Consider the following 14,966-nt stretch of genomic DNA (forward strand, 5'->3'; position numbering starts at 1 on the left):
AGAAGCTTCCCCTCAAATCACCTCTAGACCTTCAACCAACCACATTAAGACTATGCACCCTCGTAATTGACCCCTCCACCAATGGAAATAAGCCCTTTTTATCCAATCTGTCCTCATAGCTAAGATTCTCCATTCCAGGCAGCATCCGAGTAAATCTCCTCTGTATCCTCTCCAGTGCAATCATGGCCTTCCTGTAATGCGGTGACCAGAACTGCACGCAGTACTCCAAGCTGTGGCCTATCTAGTGTTTTATACAATTCAAGCATAACCTCCCTGTTCTTGTATTCTATGCCTCGGCTAATAAAGACAAGCATTCCGTATGATAAATTAATAAATTTATATGATATATAAATTAAAAATAAACTGGCACATTGATAAACATGTACACACAAATAATATGTTCACAAGCACACACAACAACAACTTACATTTATATAGCGCTTTTAATGTAATAAAACATCCCAAGGCCTTTCAAAGAAGTATTATAAGACAAAAAAATTTGACACCGAGCCACACAAGGAAAAATTAGAGCAGGTTTCCAAAAGCTTGGTCAAAGGGGTAGGTTTTAAGGAGCGTCTTAAAGGAGGAGAGAGAGGTGGAGAGGCGGTGAAGTTTAGGGAGGGAGTTCCAGAGCTTGGGGCCTAGACAACAGAAGGCACGGCCACCGATGGTTGAGCGATTATAATCAGGGGTGCTCAAGAGGGCAGAATTAAAGAAGCGCAGACATCTCGGGGGGGTTGTGGGGCTGGAGGAGATTACAGAGATAGGGAGGGGTTTGAAAATAAGGATCAGAATTTTGAAATCGAGACGTTGCTTAACCACACACACACGCATAACTCACAAACAAACATACATACACAAATAACATGTACACAAACACACACGCCCACACAAATGATATATTCAGAAACACACACTCAAATAACACGTACACACAGACAAGTAAGGAAACGTAGGCAGACATACGATGGTGGTGACGGCCATCTTGTTGATGCTCTCCAATGCTCTCTTTGCCTTTTCCCTCTTTTTGATCTTGTCTTGAGTCAGTCCAATTAATTTGGTCATGGCATCCCGGAAGAAGTTTTTGTTTCCGTAGTAAATGGGAGCGTTGTAAGCTAATATCTTCAGACCTGGAATTTCATGGCACTGGAATGGAATGAAAGAGAAAAAAGAAAGACTTGCATTTCTATAGCGCCTTTCACGACCACCAGATGTCTCAAAGCGCTTTACAGCCAATGAAGTACTTTTGAGTGAGGTCACTGTTGTAATGTAGGAAACACAGCAGCCAACTTGCACACAGCAAGCTCCCATAAACAGCGATGTGATAATGACCAGACAATCTGTTTTTTTGTTATGTTGATTGAGGGAAAAATATTGGCCCAGGACACCGGGGAGAACTCCCCTGCTTTTCCTCAAACTAGTGCCATGGGATCTGTTACATCCACCTGAGAGAGCAGACGCGGCCTTGGTTTAACATCTCATCCAAAAGACAGCACGGCACTCCCTCAGCACTGCACTGGAGTGTCAACCTGGATTTTGTGCTCTTGTCACTGGAAAGGAACTTGAACCCACAACCTTCTGACTCAAAGGTGAGTGCACTACCCACTGAGTCACAGCTGACACATTGCAAAAGCTTGGTCAAAAGTTTCAAGGAGAGTCTTAGAGGAGGAGAAACAGGGGGAAGGGCAGAGAAGTTTCTGGAGGTAATTCCAGAGCTTGACGCCTAGGCCGCCAATGGTAGAGTGATGGAAATCGGGGATGAACAAGAGGCCAGAATTAGAGGAGCGCAGAGATCTCTGCGGGGCTGCAGGAGGTTACAGAGATAGGGAGGGGCGAGGCCATGGAGGGATTTGAAAACGAGGATGAGAAAATGGTCAGCATTTGCGAGCCTGCCTGTTTTGCGTCAGTGGCCATGTCCAGCTTCACCTCTCCCCCACCCCCGTCGCCGCAGTGATACTGAGCTGTACAGATCAGGAAAGCGCCAGGTCAGTGCTGATCTGAGCCAGGCCTGTGCTAAAGATGTCACACCTTGCCGCAGTGCCCCTGGGCTATGGAGGGGTGGTGGGGGCTTCTGATCAGTCTGAGAAGCTGACCGTGGGAAGCGCGGGCACGGACTGGCGCCCCACCCCTCTCGTGCACCGCTTACACCGACCCAAACGATCGCAACAGACTCAATCCTGGCGAGCTGCCCTTTCACCCATCACATACTTTTGTTTTGTTAATTCACGTTACAATACAAAAGCAACGCGCTTGAAACATTGTTCTGTTTGTAAGTGCGTGTGCGCGCACAGGTGTGTGTTATGTGCACACGTATGTGCATGCATGTCAGATGCGACCAGGTTTGGGCTCCGTTGTAATGCCCTCCGTGGTCGAATTGCCTGGTGTGACTCACTCTTCAGGATCATATGTGAAAAATGGGCACTTTGATGAGGTACCAGAGGACTATCCGGCACCCATGAAACTGTAGCCCAGTATGAGGCAATTCAGGACAGGAGAGCATATGGAGAAGGCAACAAAAAGAACATTTCTACTGTTTAAACATTATTATCATCATAGCAAAGCCTGTGGGAGGAATGGAACTGCGCCATCACCTGTGATTTACTTGTACTGTCTCCCATCACCGCAGGCACTGCTTAATCTTGCCGGCCTGCCTGCCTTAGCCCTGGCACTCAGCAAGGGACACCGTAGGGCCTTGGCGCGCCTGTAACTTACCATACTGTTCTTCTCCACGGGTCTGTAAATCTCTGTGTTCGAGGCTCGACCCAGCACAGAACAGCCAGCTCTGTAAAGTCAAGAATGAAAGGGAATCAGTGGATGCTTCCATGCTGGTAACCTTCACCGATAGCGCCCCCTGCTGTTCATCTTCACCAAAGCAGAGATGTTGAACAAATATTTTGTATCGGTCTTCACGGTAGAAGACACTAAAAACATTCCAATAGTGGATAATCAAGGGGCCATAGGGAGGGAGGAACTTAATACAATCACTATCACTAAAGAAGAAGTATTGGTAAAATAATGGGACTAAAGGCAGACAAGTTCCCGGGACCTGATGGCTTACATCCTAGGGTCTTAAAAGAAGTGGCTGCAGAGATAGTGGATGCATTGGTTGTAATCTACCAAAATTCCCTGGATTCTGGGGCGGTGCCAGCGGATTAGAAAACCGCAAATGTAACACCCCTATTTAAAAAAGGAGGCAGACAAAAAGCAGGAAACTATAGACCAGTTAGCCTAACATCTGTCGTCGGGAAAATGTTGGAGTCCATTATTAAGGAAGCAGTAGCAGGACATTTGGAAAAGCATAATTCAATCAAGCAGAGTCAGCATGGTTTTATGAAAGGGAAATCATATTTGACAAATTTGCTGGAAGTTTTTGAGGATGTAACGAGCAGGGTGGATAAGGGGGAACCAGTGGATGTGGTGTATTTGGATTTCCAGAAGGTATTCAATAAGGTGCCACATAAAAGGTTACTGCACAAGATAAAAGTTCACAGGGTTGGAGGTAATATGGATAGAGGATTGGCTAACTAACAGAAAACAGAGAGTCGGGATAAATGGGTCATTTTCCGGTTGGCAAACAGTGACTAGTGGGGTGCAGTAGGGATCGGTGCTGGGTCCTCAACTATTTACAATCTATATTAGTGACTTGGATGAAGGGACCGAGTGTAATGTAACCAAGTTTGTTGATGATACAAAGATGGGTGGGAAAGCAAATTGTGAGGAGGACACAAAAAATCTGCAAAGGGATATAGACAGGCTAAGTGAGTGGGCAACAATTTGGCAGCTGGAGTATAATGTGGGAAAATGTGAAGTTATCTAATTTGGCAGAAAAAATAGAAAAGCAAATTATAATTTAATTGGAGAAAAATTGCAAAGTGCTGCAGTACAGAGGGACCTGGGGGCCTTGTACATGAAACACAAAAAGTGAGTATGCAGGTACAGCAAGTAATCAGGAAGGCAAATGGAATGTTGGCCTTTATTGCAAGGGGGATAGAGTATAAAAGCAGAGAAGTCCTGCTAAAACTGTGCAGGGTATTGGTGAGGCCACACCTAGAGTACTGCGTACAGTTTTGGTCTCGTATTTAAGGAAGGATATACTTGCATTGGAGGCTGTTCAGAGAAGGTTCACTAGGTTGATTCCGGAGATGAGGGGGTTGACTTATGAGGAAAGGTTGAGTAGGTTGAGCCGATACTCATTGGAGTTCAGAAGAATGAGAGGTGATCTTATTGAAACATATAAGATAATGAGAGGTCTCGACAAGGTGGATGCAGAGAGGATGTTTCCACTCATAGGGGAAACTAAAACTAGAGGACATAATCTTAGAATAAGGGGCCGCCCATTTAAAACTGAGATAATAAGAAATTTCTTCTCTCAGAGGGTTGTAAATCTGTGGAATTCTCTGCCCCAGAGAGCTGTGTAGACTGGGTCATTGAATATATTTAAGGTGGCGATAACAGATTTTTGAATGATAAGAGAGTAAAGGGTTATGGGGAGCAGGCAGGGAAGTGGAGCTGAGTCCAGGATCAGATCAGCCATGATCTTATTGAATGGCGGAGCAGGCTCGAGGGGCCAAATAGCCTTCTCCTGCTGCTATTTCTTATATTCTTATGTTCAGTCATTAATACTGAAACAGAAAATGTTGGAAATACTCAGCGGGTCAGGCAGCATCTGCGGAGAGAGAAACAGAGTTAACATTTCAGGTCGATGACCTCTCGTCAGAACTGGCAAAATGTTCACGATGTAACAGATTTTCAGCAAGTGTAGGGGCAGGGTAAGAGGGAGGGGAGGAAAGAACCAAAGGGAAGGTCGGTGATCGGTTGGAAGGCAGGAGAGATTAGAGAGACAAAAGGGATGATGGTGCGAGGCAAAAGGAGATGGTAATGGGGCAAGTAAAGAAACAAAAGACGGGTCTAGAGGAGGTGTAAATGGAGAATCATCAACAGTTGCCGTGGGAATACACTGAGGCAGAAAGTAATGTCTGAAATTGTTGAACTCGATGTTGAGTCCAGAAGGCTGTAAAGTGCCTAAACGAAAAATGAGATGCTGTTCCTTGAGCTTGCGTTGAGCTTTGTTGGAGCAGTGTAGGAGTCCGAGGACGGAAAGGTCAGAGTGGGAGTGGAGAATTAAAGTGACAGGCGACCGGAAGCCCGGGGTGACGCTGACGGAGGTGTTCTGCAAATGAATACTGGGGCATTGGCTGGCACAATCGTTTGACCCTTTTGTTTCTGGAACACGGGTCAAACCCAGCGCAGACTGCAGGGATGCCAATCTTCTCGATCTGTTGGCTGCAAGGGCCTCAATTGGGACAATCCTACCGACTGTGCCGAATTGGCATTAAGTTGCCAATCCCACTCAGGGGCCACAGGCTGGCTGGTACGGGGACAAAGTGCCACACTGGTGCAGTCGAGAGGGCTCTTCGGTGGTTAGGACTGAGGCACATTGCTAGGGCAGGGGAGAGGGAACTTTGCAATGCGTCTGGGCTTTGCGATATCTGACCTGGGAGCGTTAGGTGAGTGAAATGGAAAATGTTCCATTCTCTAGTATTAACATCCGTCACCTCGTGAGAATAAAATTGACCAAAAAATATTGTAAAAATATATAACTTTCTGGGCGCTGTTCTATGCCAAAACACAACCAACCATGTGCACTATGGGAGCTCTTTCACCTTCTCCCTTTCATTTCCTACGTACGGCAAAATAATTCCTTTCAGAAGCGGCTAACACAGTTCCATTTTAAATTCACAATGCTTGTTAGTTTGAACCAAGGCAGAGTTCAGCTTCCACTATTATAAAGAAATGAAAGAAAGACTTGCATTTCTATAGCGCCTTTCACGACCACCAGACGTCTCAAAGCGCTTTACAGCCAATGAAGTACTTTTTGAAAGTGTGGTCACTGTTGTAATGTGGGAAACGCAGTGTGAAATATCCCACGGCACTATTTCAAAGAAGAGCAGGGGAGTTCTCCCCGGTATGTGTCCAATATTTATCCCTCAATTAAGGTAACAAAAACAGATAATCTGGTCATTATCACATTGCTGTTTGTGGGAGCTTGCTGTGCGCAAATTGGCTGCCACGTTTCCTACATTACAACAGTAACTACACTTCAAAAGTACTTCATGGGCTGTAAAGCGCGTTGGGATGTCCTGAGATTGTGAACGGTGCTATATAAGTGCAAGTCTTTCTTTACAGATGTTTCCAACGTATGTTTTTTTGAGTTAAACAGCATGTGCCCGTATGAGTAAAATTATTCTGTGAATGTTGAGGGTGGCCGTACAGTACATCATAAAACAGTTTCAATTTCCATTGTAATCCTAACTAACTGTTGCGATTTGCAAAGAAACTGAATGATACGGACTTTGATGCTGCCCGAGCTGCTGAGTATTTCTGCCATTTTCTGTTTCTATTTCAGAGTTCCAGCGTCCAGCAGTATTTTGCCTCTTCATTTGAATGTTGGAGGCAGTTGAGGGCAGTCGCAATGCATTGCAATTGCAAAGACACAGGCCTCAACATCCGACTGAGTCGCTGGCCGTTTTTCCATTCCAAGCACAACCACAATGCGTGCTGTGAGCTGGAAATTTGGTAGGGAATCGGAAGAGGGAATGGTCAGACAGACCTTGAGCAGCATTGAGTGCCATGCTGCAGAGTGAACGCAGTTCTTGTTAAGACCCAGGCACACGAATGCAGCAATGTTTCTGTGACATCACACTGTTCCACACAAGACAAGTGCCACTTGCACGGGATGGAAGCTCTGATTCATGTTCATAACACGAGTTGATAAGTGGAATGTATGCATCTGTGACTATGCACACAGGTGTGTAGAACTGTTGCTGCCATCCGGACACGCCATGGCGCACCACCTTGCCGCCCGGAGGAGGCGGGGGTCCCGATGGAGTGCTCTCTACGCGGGAGTTCTCCCCTTATTTATTGGGGACTTGGCCTGGAGGGTGTTGCACGGAGCAGTCCCGTGCAAGTCGGTTCACGGGCTCCCAAGCCGCCTGCAATTTCTGCGGTCTGGAGGAGTCCGTGTTCCACATTTATGTCGAATGTGCGAGGTTGCAGCCCCTATTCCAACATTTGAAGAGGCTGCTCCTCAAATTCTGGTTGCACTTCAGTCCCACACTCCTGATCTTTGGGCACCCTGTGCAGAGGGGAGCGGGCAGGTCCGAGGGCCTCCTCGTAGGACTGCTCCGGGGCACGGCCAAGGGGGCCATCAACCGATCCAGGCAGTGGGCGGTCGAGGGGGTCGTTTAGCCCGACTGCCTGCCTCTCTTCCGCGGTTACATCCGAGCCAGGGTGTCCCTGGAGATGGAGCACGCGGTGTCCACCGGTATGCTCGCGGCCTTCCGCGAGAGGTGGGCGCCAGAGGGACTGGAGTGCATCATCACCCCCGGCAACCACATTTTAATTTGACCGTTTAATGTCGAAAGTTTAATTTGTTTAATTGTGTCGGTTTTAGTGCCCACCCACCCCCGCTTTTAACCAGGGGGCACTTGATTTATTTGATTTACAGGGGCAACTTAAAATAGTTGTAGAGCTGTTGAGTTGGGAGTGCCTTAGCCAGTCACGTGATGTTCACAAGACTCAATAAAACCCCAGCCAGTTGGGTTCGGGGGGATCCACGATGAGGCGTGTAGTTGTGAGTCTGGTGGGTGAATGGTGGGGTTCAGTTTGATTGTTTAAACCTTTGCTCATAAAACAGCTGGTTCTTTACATCAAATGTGTAGCTGTGAATTCTTAAGCCAAGAACCCATGAAGCAAATACGATACATAGAATCATTGAATCATAGAAGTTTACAGCACGGAAGAAGGCTATTTCGGCCCATCGTGTCCGCGCCGGCAACAAGAGACTATCCAGCCTAATCCCACTTTTCAGCTTTTGGTCCCTAGCCCTGCAGGTTATAGCACTTCAGGTGCACATTCAAGTATCCTTTAAATGTGGTGAGGGGTTTCTGCCTCTACCTCCCTTTCAGGCAGTAAGTTCCAGGCCCCCACCACCCTCTGGGTGAAGAAATTTCTCCTCAAATCCCCTCTAAACCTCCTACCAATTACTTTAAATGTATGCCCCCTGGTTGTTGACCCCTCTGCTAAGGGAAATAGACCCTTTTTATCCATTATATCTTGGCCCCTCATAATTTTATACATCTCAATGAGGTCTCCCCTCAGCCTCCTCTGTTTCAAAGAAAACAAGCCCAGCCTATCCAATCTGTCCTCATAAGATTCTCCACTCCCGGCAACATCCTCGTAAATCTCCTCTGTACACTCTCCAGTGCAATCACGTCCTTCCTGTAATGTGGTGACCAGAACTGCACGCATTACTCCAGCTGTGGCCTAACCAGTGTTTTATACAGTTCAAGCATAACCCCTCTGCTCTTGTATTCTGTGCCTTGGCTAATATAGGCAAGCATTCCGTATGCTTTCTTAACCACCTTATCCACCTGGCCTGCTACCTTCAGGGATCTGTGGACATGCACTCCCAGGTCCCTTTGTGCCTCTACACTTCTCAATGTCCTACCATTTAATGTGTATTCCCTTTCCTTGTTAGCCCTCCCCAAATGCATTACCTCACACTCCTCTGGATTAAACTCCATTTGCCACTGTTCTGCCCACCTGACCAGTTGATCGATATCTTCCTGCTGATACAACTGGGGTAGATCGAGAGAAACTATTTCCTCTGGTGGGGGGAGACCAGAACAAGGGAGCATAACTTTAAAATTAGAGCCAGGCCGTTCAGGGGTGATGTCAGGAAGCACTTCTTCACACAAAGGGTCGTGGCAATATGGAACTCTCTCTCCCCCATTAAGCTGTCGAGGCTGGGAATCTCGGCCTTTTGGCTAAGATCAAGTGTAGTACCGTTTCTGACCAGCCACCATGACCTCCGGGTGGTTTCTCCCTGGTCAGGAAGGTATATGCTTGCATTTTTGGAAACAGGAGGTGGGTGGGGAGGTTTGACCCATCCACCTCCACGGAGGTGTGTGTGGGGGACCTGACCCATCCACCTCCATGGCACGAACCTGGTATTGCAGTACTTCCAGGAACGGTGCAGTGGCTCTAGGCCTTTTGGCTAAGAGCATTGGCGCAGAGTGATCCTTGGCATGTGCAAGGTGACCTCTGGCGTTTGTGATTTGACAAAGAATTGGAACGATTGGCTACGAATTTAAAAAAAAAAATCTATTGAAAATGCCAAACCTCAGATCGATAGATTTTTGTTGGGCAAGGATAGTAAGAGTTACGGAACCAAGGCGGGTAAATGGAGTTAAGATACAGATCAGCCATGATCTTATTGAATGACGGAACAGGCCCGAGGGGCTGAATGGCCTCCTCCTGTTCCTATGGTCCTATTAGAGCAGATTGGTGGAAAATATTTTGAAACAAAACGCTCAATTCCTATCATGTCTCTTTGGTAACACCAGAATTTGTTTCCCTCGGCTCATCCATCCCCAGATTCAGTTATTACAAAGACACTGAAGAGGCAAGTTCGGAGACATTTCTTGACGCAGAGAGTTATCGGAGCATGGATTGTTTTGGTACAGGGAGTGCTTAAGGCAGATACGAAAGCACCTTTTAAAGGGAAAATTGGATCAATATTTAAAGGAGAGAAAGATACAGGGCTCTGGAGAGCGAGCAGGAGAATGGGTTAGTTCTGGACTGCTCTAGCAAAAAGCCGTCACGATGGGCCGAATGGCCTCGTCTGTGCTGTAAACATCTATGGTTCTAATGAGAATGTCTATGAAGACCCATGGGTCTCTCACTTGTGTGAATAACACCCACAATGCACCAGGTCCTACATGCTGGCTATGAATGAATGCCCCGATTGTTCCCATCTTTTTATAACGAAAGAAACACTTGGATTTATATAGCGCCTCTAGAACTAGGGGGCATAGGCTCAGAATAAGGGGCCGCCCATTTAAAACTGAGACGAGGAGAAATTTCTTCTCTCAGAGGGCTGTAAATCTGTGGAATTCGCTGCCTCAGAGAGCTATGGAAGCTGGGTCATTGAGTAGATTTAAGACAGAAATAGACAGTTTTTTAAACGATAAGGGAGTAAAGGGTTATGGGGAGCGGGCAGGGAAGTGGAGTTGAGGCCAAAACCAGATCAGCCATGATCTCATTAAATGGCGGAGCAGGCTCGAGGGGCCAAATGGCCGACTCCTGCTCCTATTTCTCATGTTCTTATGTTCTTTCACGACCATCGGACATCCCAAAGCGCTTTACAGCCAATGAAGTACTTTTGGAATGTAGTCACTGTTGTAATGTAGGAAACACAGCAGTCAATTTGCGCACAGCAAGCTCCCACACATAGCAATGTGACAATGACCAGACAATCTGTTTTAGTGATGTTGGTTGTGACACGTTATGACAAATAATGGCCTGAAATGGTGGAACCTCAATACAAGTGTTTTTTCTGCTCCACAATAAAAATTTGAATTATAAATTATTTTTCCCCAAAATGCTGCGAATTAAGAAGTGCCACATACAACTTGTTTAATCATATTTTGTAATATTCAGCGTTCAAAATGCCCAACATAATATCTTTTTTCTATCCATCTAAAACCCATGTTGAAAAACACAGGCACATCGTGAATACTTAAGGGCTCCAGTCCAGTTTGTGATGGTTAAACTCACCACTGAGGGGCAGGAGCAGCTGTCGATTGACAATAACAGTGAGCCAATGCTATTCGTGAGGAAAACCCGCCCTGAAATTCTCCATCATCATCATAGGCAGTCCCTCGAAATCGAGGAAGACTTGCTTCCACTCGAAGTGAGTTCTCAGGTGACTGAACAGTCCAATACGGGAATTACAGTCTCTGTCACAGGTGGGACAGACAGTGGTTGAAGGAAAGGGAGGGTGGGGAATCTGGTTTGCCGCACGCTCCTTCCGCTGCCTGCGCTTGTTTTCTGCATGCTCTCGGCGACGAGACTCGAGGTGCTCAGCGCCCTCCCGGATACTCTTCCTCCACTTAGGGCGGTCTTTGGCCAGGGACTCCCAGGTGTCAGTGGGGGTGTTGCACTTTATCAGGGAGGTTTTGAGGATGTCCTCGAAATGTTTCCTCTGCCCACCTGGGGCTCGCTTGCCGTATAGGAGTTCCGAGTAGAGCGCTTGCTTTGGGAGTCTTGTGTCAGTCATGTGGACAATGTGGCCCGCCCAGCGGAGCTGATCGAGTGTGATCAGTGCATCGATGCTGGGGATGTTAGCCTGATCGAGGACGCTAACGTTGGTGCGTCTGTGCTCCCAGGGGATTTGCAGGATCTTGCGGAGGCAGCGCTGGTGGTATTTCTCCAGCGATTTGAGGTGTCTACTGTATATGGTCCACGTCTCTGAGCCATACAGGAGGGCGGGTATCACTACAGCCCTGTAGACCATAAGCTTGGTACCAGATTTGAGGGCCTGATCTTCGAACACTCTCTTCCTCAGGTGACCGAAGGCTGCGCTGGCGCACTGGAGGCGGTGTTGGACCTCGTCATCGATGTCTGCCCTTGCTGATAATAAGCTCCCGAGGTATGGAAAATGGTCCACATTGTCCAAACCGTGACGTGGATTTTAATGACCGGGGGGCAGTACTGTGTGGTGGGGTCAGGTTGGTGGAGGACCTTTGTCTTACGGATGTATAGTGTAAGGCCTATGCTTTCGTACGTCTCGGTGAAGATGTTGATTATGACGTGGAGTTCAGCCTCTGAATGTGCGCAGACGCAAGCGCCGTCCGCGTACTGTAGTTCGACGACAGAGGATGGGACGGTCTTGGATCTAGCCTGGAGGCGACGAAGGTTGAACAGGTTCCCATTGGTTCTATAGTTTATGCCGCAGAAAAATCAATGCCGGGGCATTCAATGACCCAGCTAAGAGAGCGCTGTACAGCCAGCGCCTCACAGCTAACCTGTCGACCCTCGATGACCCCGAGACGCATAGTGCCCACAGCGCTTGGTCTGACCTCCAGGCCACCAAACCAGTGCCTGCAAAGAGATGCTCAGTCACTCAACCAGGAAACACCAGGACTGGTTTTATGAGAATGACCAGGAGATCCAAGAGCTAATAAATCGCAAGCGCAGGGCATTTCTGACCCTAAAACAACCCAATTCGGGAGCAGCAAAGCAGCTCTCCAGGCGGCTGAAGGCCGAGGTCCAACAAAAAACCTGTGACCTAAAGAATAGATGGTGGGTGGAGAAAGCACAGGAGATTCAGCAGCTGGCCGACAGCCATGAAGTGCGAGGATTCTTCAGCGCAGTCAAGGCCACCTACGGTCCAAGCACCCAAGGCCCCCACCCCACTCCTGGCCAAGAACGGGGAAACACTCATCAAGGACACCGAGGCAGTCAGGGCCCGCTGTGAGGAGCACTTCGAAGATCTCCTCAATCGAGACTCTGCCTTTGACTCGAGTGTTCTCGACTCCATCCCGCAGCATGCGACCCGCCACCACCTCAGTGAAAGCCCAGGTAGAAAAGGCCATCCGTGTAATTCTCCATCTGGCCACTAGAGGGGGGGCAATGCTCCTTTGAAATGGAACTGGACGTGGTTCAATTAAATCTAAAACTCTGATTGGCCAGCACACTGTCAGCAATTTCAGGCAATGATATTTCATTTGAAGAACATTTATGAAAAAATATTGTTTTAATTGTGGCAAGTAATACGCAGTGGAAGCATGGTTATTGTTCATAATGGGGAGCCAAAATCCTGATTCCTGCTGCTCCCGACCTGAAGTTAAATATTTGAGCTCCATGGATGAGAACTTTTACCAGGTAGTGGACGTCTAAATAATGGTTCAGAAATTGCGGACGGAAGCTTCCCACGCGCGGATGCCTCCGACCTGAAATGTTTCTATGAACTGATCTGGTGATGCAAGAGGTTGGGGGACTTGGGGTCCTGGGTGTATAGGCGAAGGCCTGCGTAAAGACCTACGTATCCAAGGGACGTAGACACATCACAAGCGTCCCTGGGATCACGTGGGCCGGCCCAACTACTCCCAATCATACTGGTGCTGAGTTCCTTCTGTACAGAATCACCGTAACTATGAATGGGAATACCCAAAACACACAAACTACTTAAAATAAATTTAAAAAGAAACATCGCATATTTAAAATGAATCAAAATGGAATTTAATTCATTATTTAAAACAAAAAATTAATTTTTTGAAAAATAAATTTACATATTTTAAAGAGTCTAACAATAAACTTACCTTATTTAACAGGATTTTAAATGTTTAAATTATTGAAAAAAATGTATTTTTCTGTCCTTTAAAATTCTTACACTGATAAAAGCAGGCCTGTTGTAACAATTTCGTGAGCATTCGCTGGGCAGAAGTTGGGCAAAAAGCCCAACTCTCCACCCTCGGAGTCCTCAAATCGCTGGAGAAATACCACCAACGATGCCCCCGCAAGATCCTGCAAATCCCCTGGGAGGACAGATGCACCAACATCAGCGTCCTCGACCAGGCCAACATTCCCAGCATCGAAACACTGACCACACTCGACCAGCTCCGCTGGGCGGGGCCACATTGTCCGCGTGCCCGACACGAGACTCCCAAAGCAAGCGCTCTACTCGGAACTCCTTCACGGCAAGCGAGTCCCAGGTGGGCAGAGGAAACGTTACAAGGACACCCTCAAAGCCTCCCTGACAAAGTGCAACATCCCCACTGACACCTGGGAGTCCCTGGCCAAAGACCGCCCAAAGTGGAGGAAGTGCATCCGGGAGGGCGCTGAGCACCTCGAGTCTCGTCGTCGAGAGCGTGCAGAAACCAAGCGCAGGCAGCGGAAAGAGCGTGCGGCAAACCAGTCCCACCCACCCTTACCCTCAACGACAGTCTGTCCCATCTGTGACAGTGTAGTATATGCAACTTGTGTAGCCCACCAGCACGGGGCGTAACTGTCGGAGTTGGTGTGATGTGTACATGTAATGTGTGTAGCCCACCAGCTGAGGTATATAAAAGGGTTTGCAGCAGAATGTTCCGGCACTCTGGAGTCTGAATAAATAGACAAAGGTCACACAGTTTGAATTGCAGTGCTCAGGCCTCGTGGTGCATTTATTGTACATACATAACAGACAGGGACTGTAATTCCCGTATTGGACGGTTAGTCACCTGAGAACTCACTTTCAGAGTGGAAGCAAGTCTTCCTCGATTGCGAGGCACTGCCTATGATTACTGCTGCATACGTGCCGTCTGTCAAGTCTTGACAGATCGCAAGTTCCGGCGCATACGCGCCTCGTGCTCGCCCGTAGGGGCCACGAATTCAGGGCCAATATCTACGTATGCTACTGGATATAAAACACAAAATCTGTGGCCAATCAATTCGAAATGTTTAATTGCATTCTAGCTGGTGTTCAAAACAGGTAAAATCTGACTCCTACAGAAATTCTAGAAGATAGAATAGAATCACAGAATGGTTACAGCACAGAAGGAGGCCATTCGGCCCGTCGAGCCCGTGCCGGCTCACTGCAAGAGCACCCCAGCCAGTCCCACTCCCCCGCCCTTTCCCCGTAGTCCTGCAAATCTTTTCCCTTCAGGTACTTATCCAATTCCCTTTTGAAAGCCACGATTGAGTCTACCTCCACCACCCTCTCGGGCCGTGCATTCCAGATCATAACCACTCGCTGCGTAAAAGTTTTCCTCATGTCGCCTTTGGTTCTTCTGCCAATCGCCTTAAATCTGTGTCCTCTGGTTCTCGACCCTTCCACCAATGGGAACAGTTTCTCTCTCGATCTACTCTGTCCAGACCCCTCATGATTTTGAACACCTCCATCAAATCTCCTCTCAACCTTCTCTGCTCTAAGGAGAACAACCCCAGCTTCTCCAGTCTATCCACGTAACTGAAGTCCCTCATCCCTGGAACCATTCTCGTCAATCTTTTCTGCTCCCTCTCTAAGGCCTTCACATCCTTCCTAAAGTGTGGTGCCTAGAATTGGACACAATGCTCCAGTTGGGGCCGAACCAATGTTTTATAAAGGTTCATCATAACTTCCTTGCTTTTGTACTCTATGC

The 14,966-nt window shown here is 47.6% G+C and overlaps 1 protein-coding gene and 1 pseudogene across 1 annotated transcript in view; one reads left to right on the forward strand and one right to left on the reverse strand.

The window, feature by feature from the left end:
• slc26a10 (solute carrier family 26 member 10) overlaps positions 1–14,966 on the reverse strand; it is a 129,324-nt gene that overhangs the window by 27,860 nt on the left and 86,498 nt on the right. Inside the window, exons 12-13 of the mRNA XM_070869296.1 lie at positions 2,713–2,782; positions 967–1,146 (exon numbers count right to left, since the gene is read on the reverse strand). Coding sequence (XP_070725397.1) covers positions 967–1,146; positions 2,713–2,782 — 250 coding nt within the window. The remainder of the gene's footprint in view (positions 1–966; positions 1,147–2,712; positions 2,783–14,966) is intronic.
• LOC139241044 (U2 spliceosomal RNA) lies at positions 8,812–9,045 on the forward strand (annotated as a pseudogene).

This window comes from Pristiophorus japonicus, chromosome X (assembly GCF_044704955.1).
Source record: "Pristiophorus japonicus isolate sPriJap1 chromosome X, sPriJap1.hap1, whole genome shotgun sequence".
Lineage (NCBI taxonomy): Eukaryota > Metazoa > Chordata > Chondrichthyes > Pristiophoridae > Pristiophorus > Pristiophorus japonicus.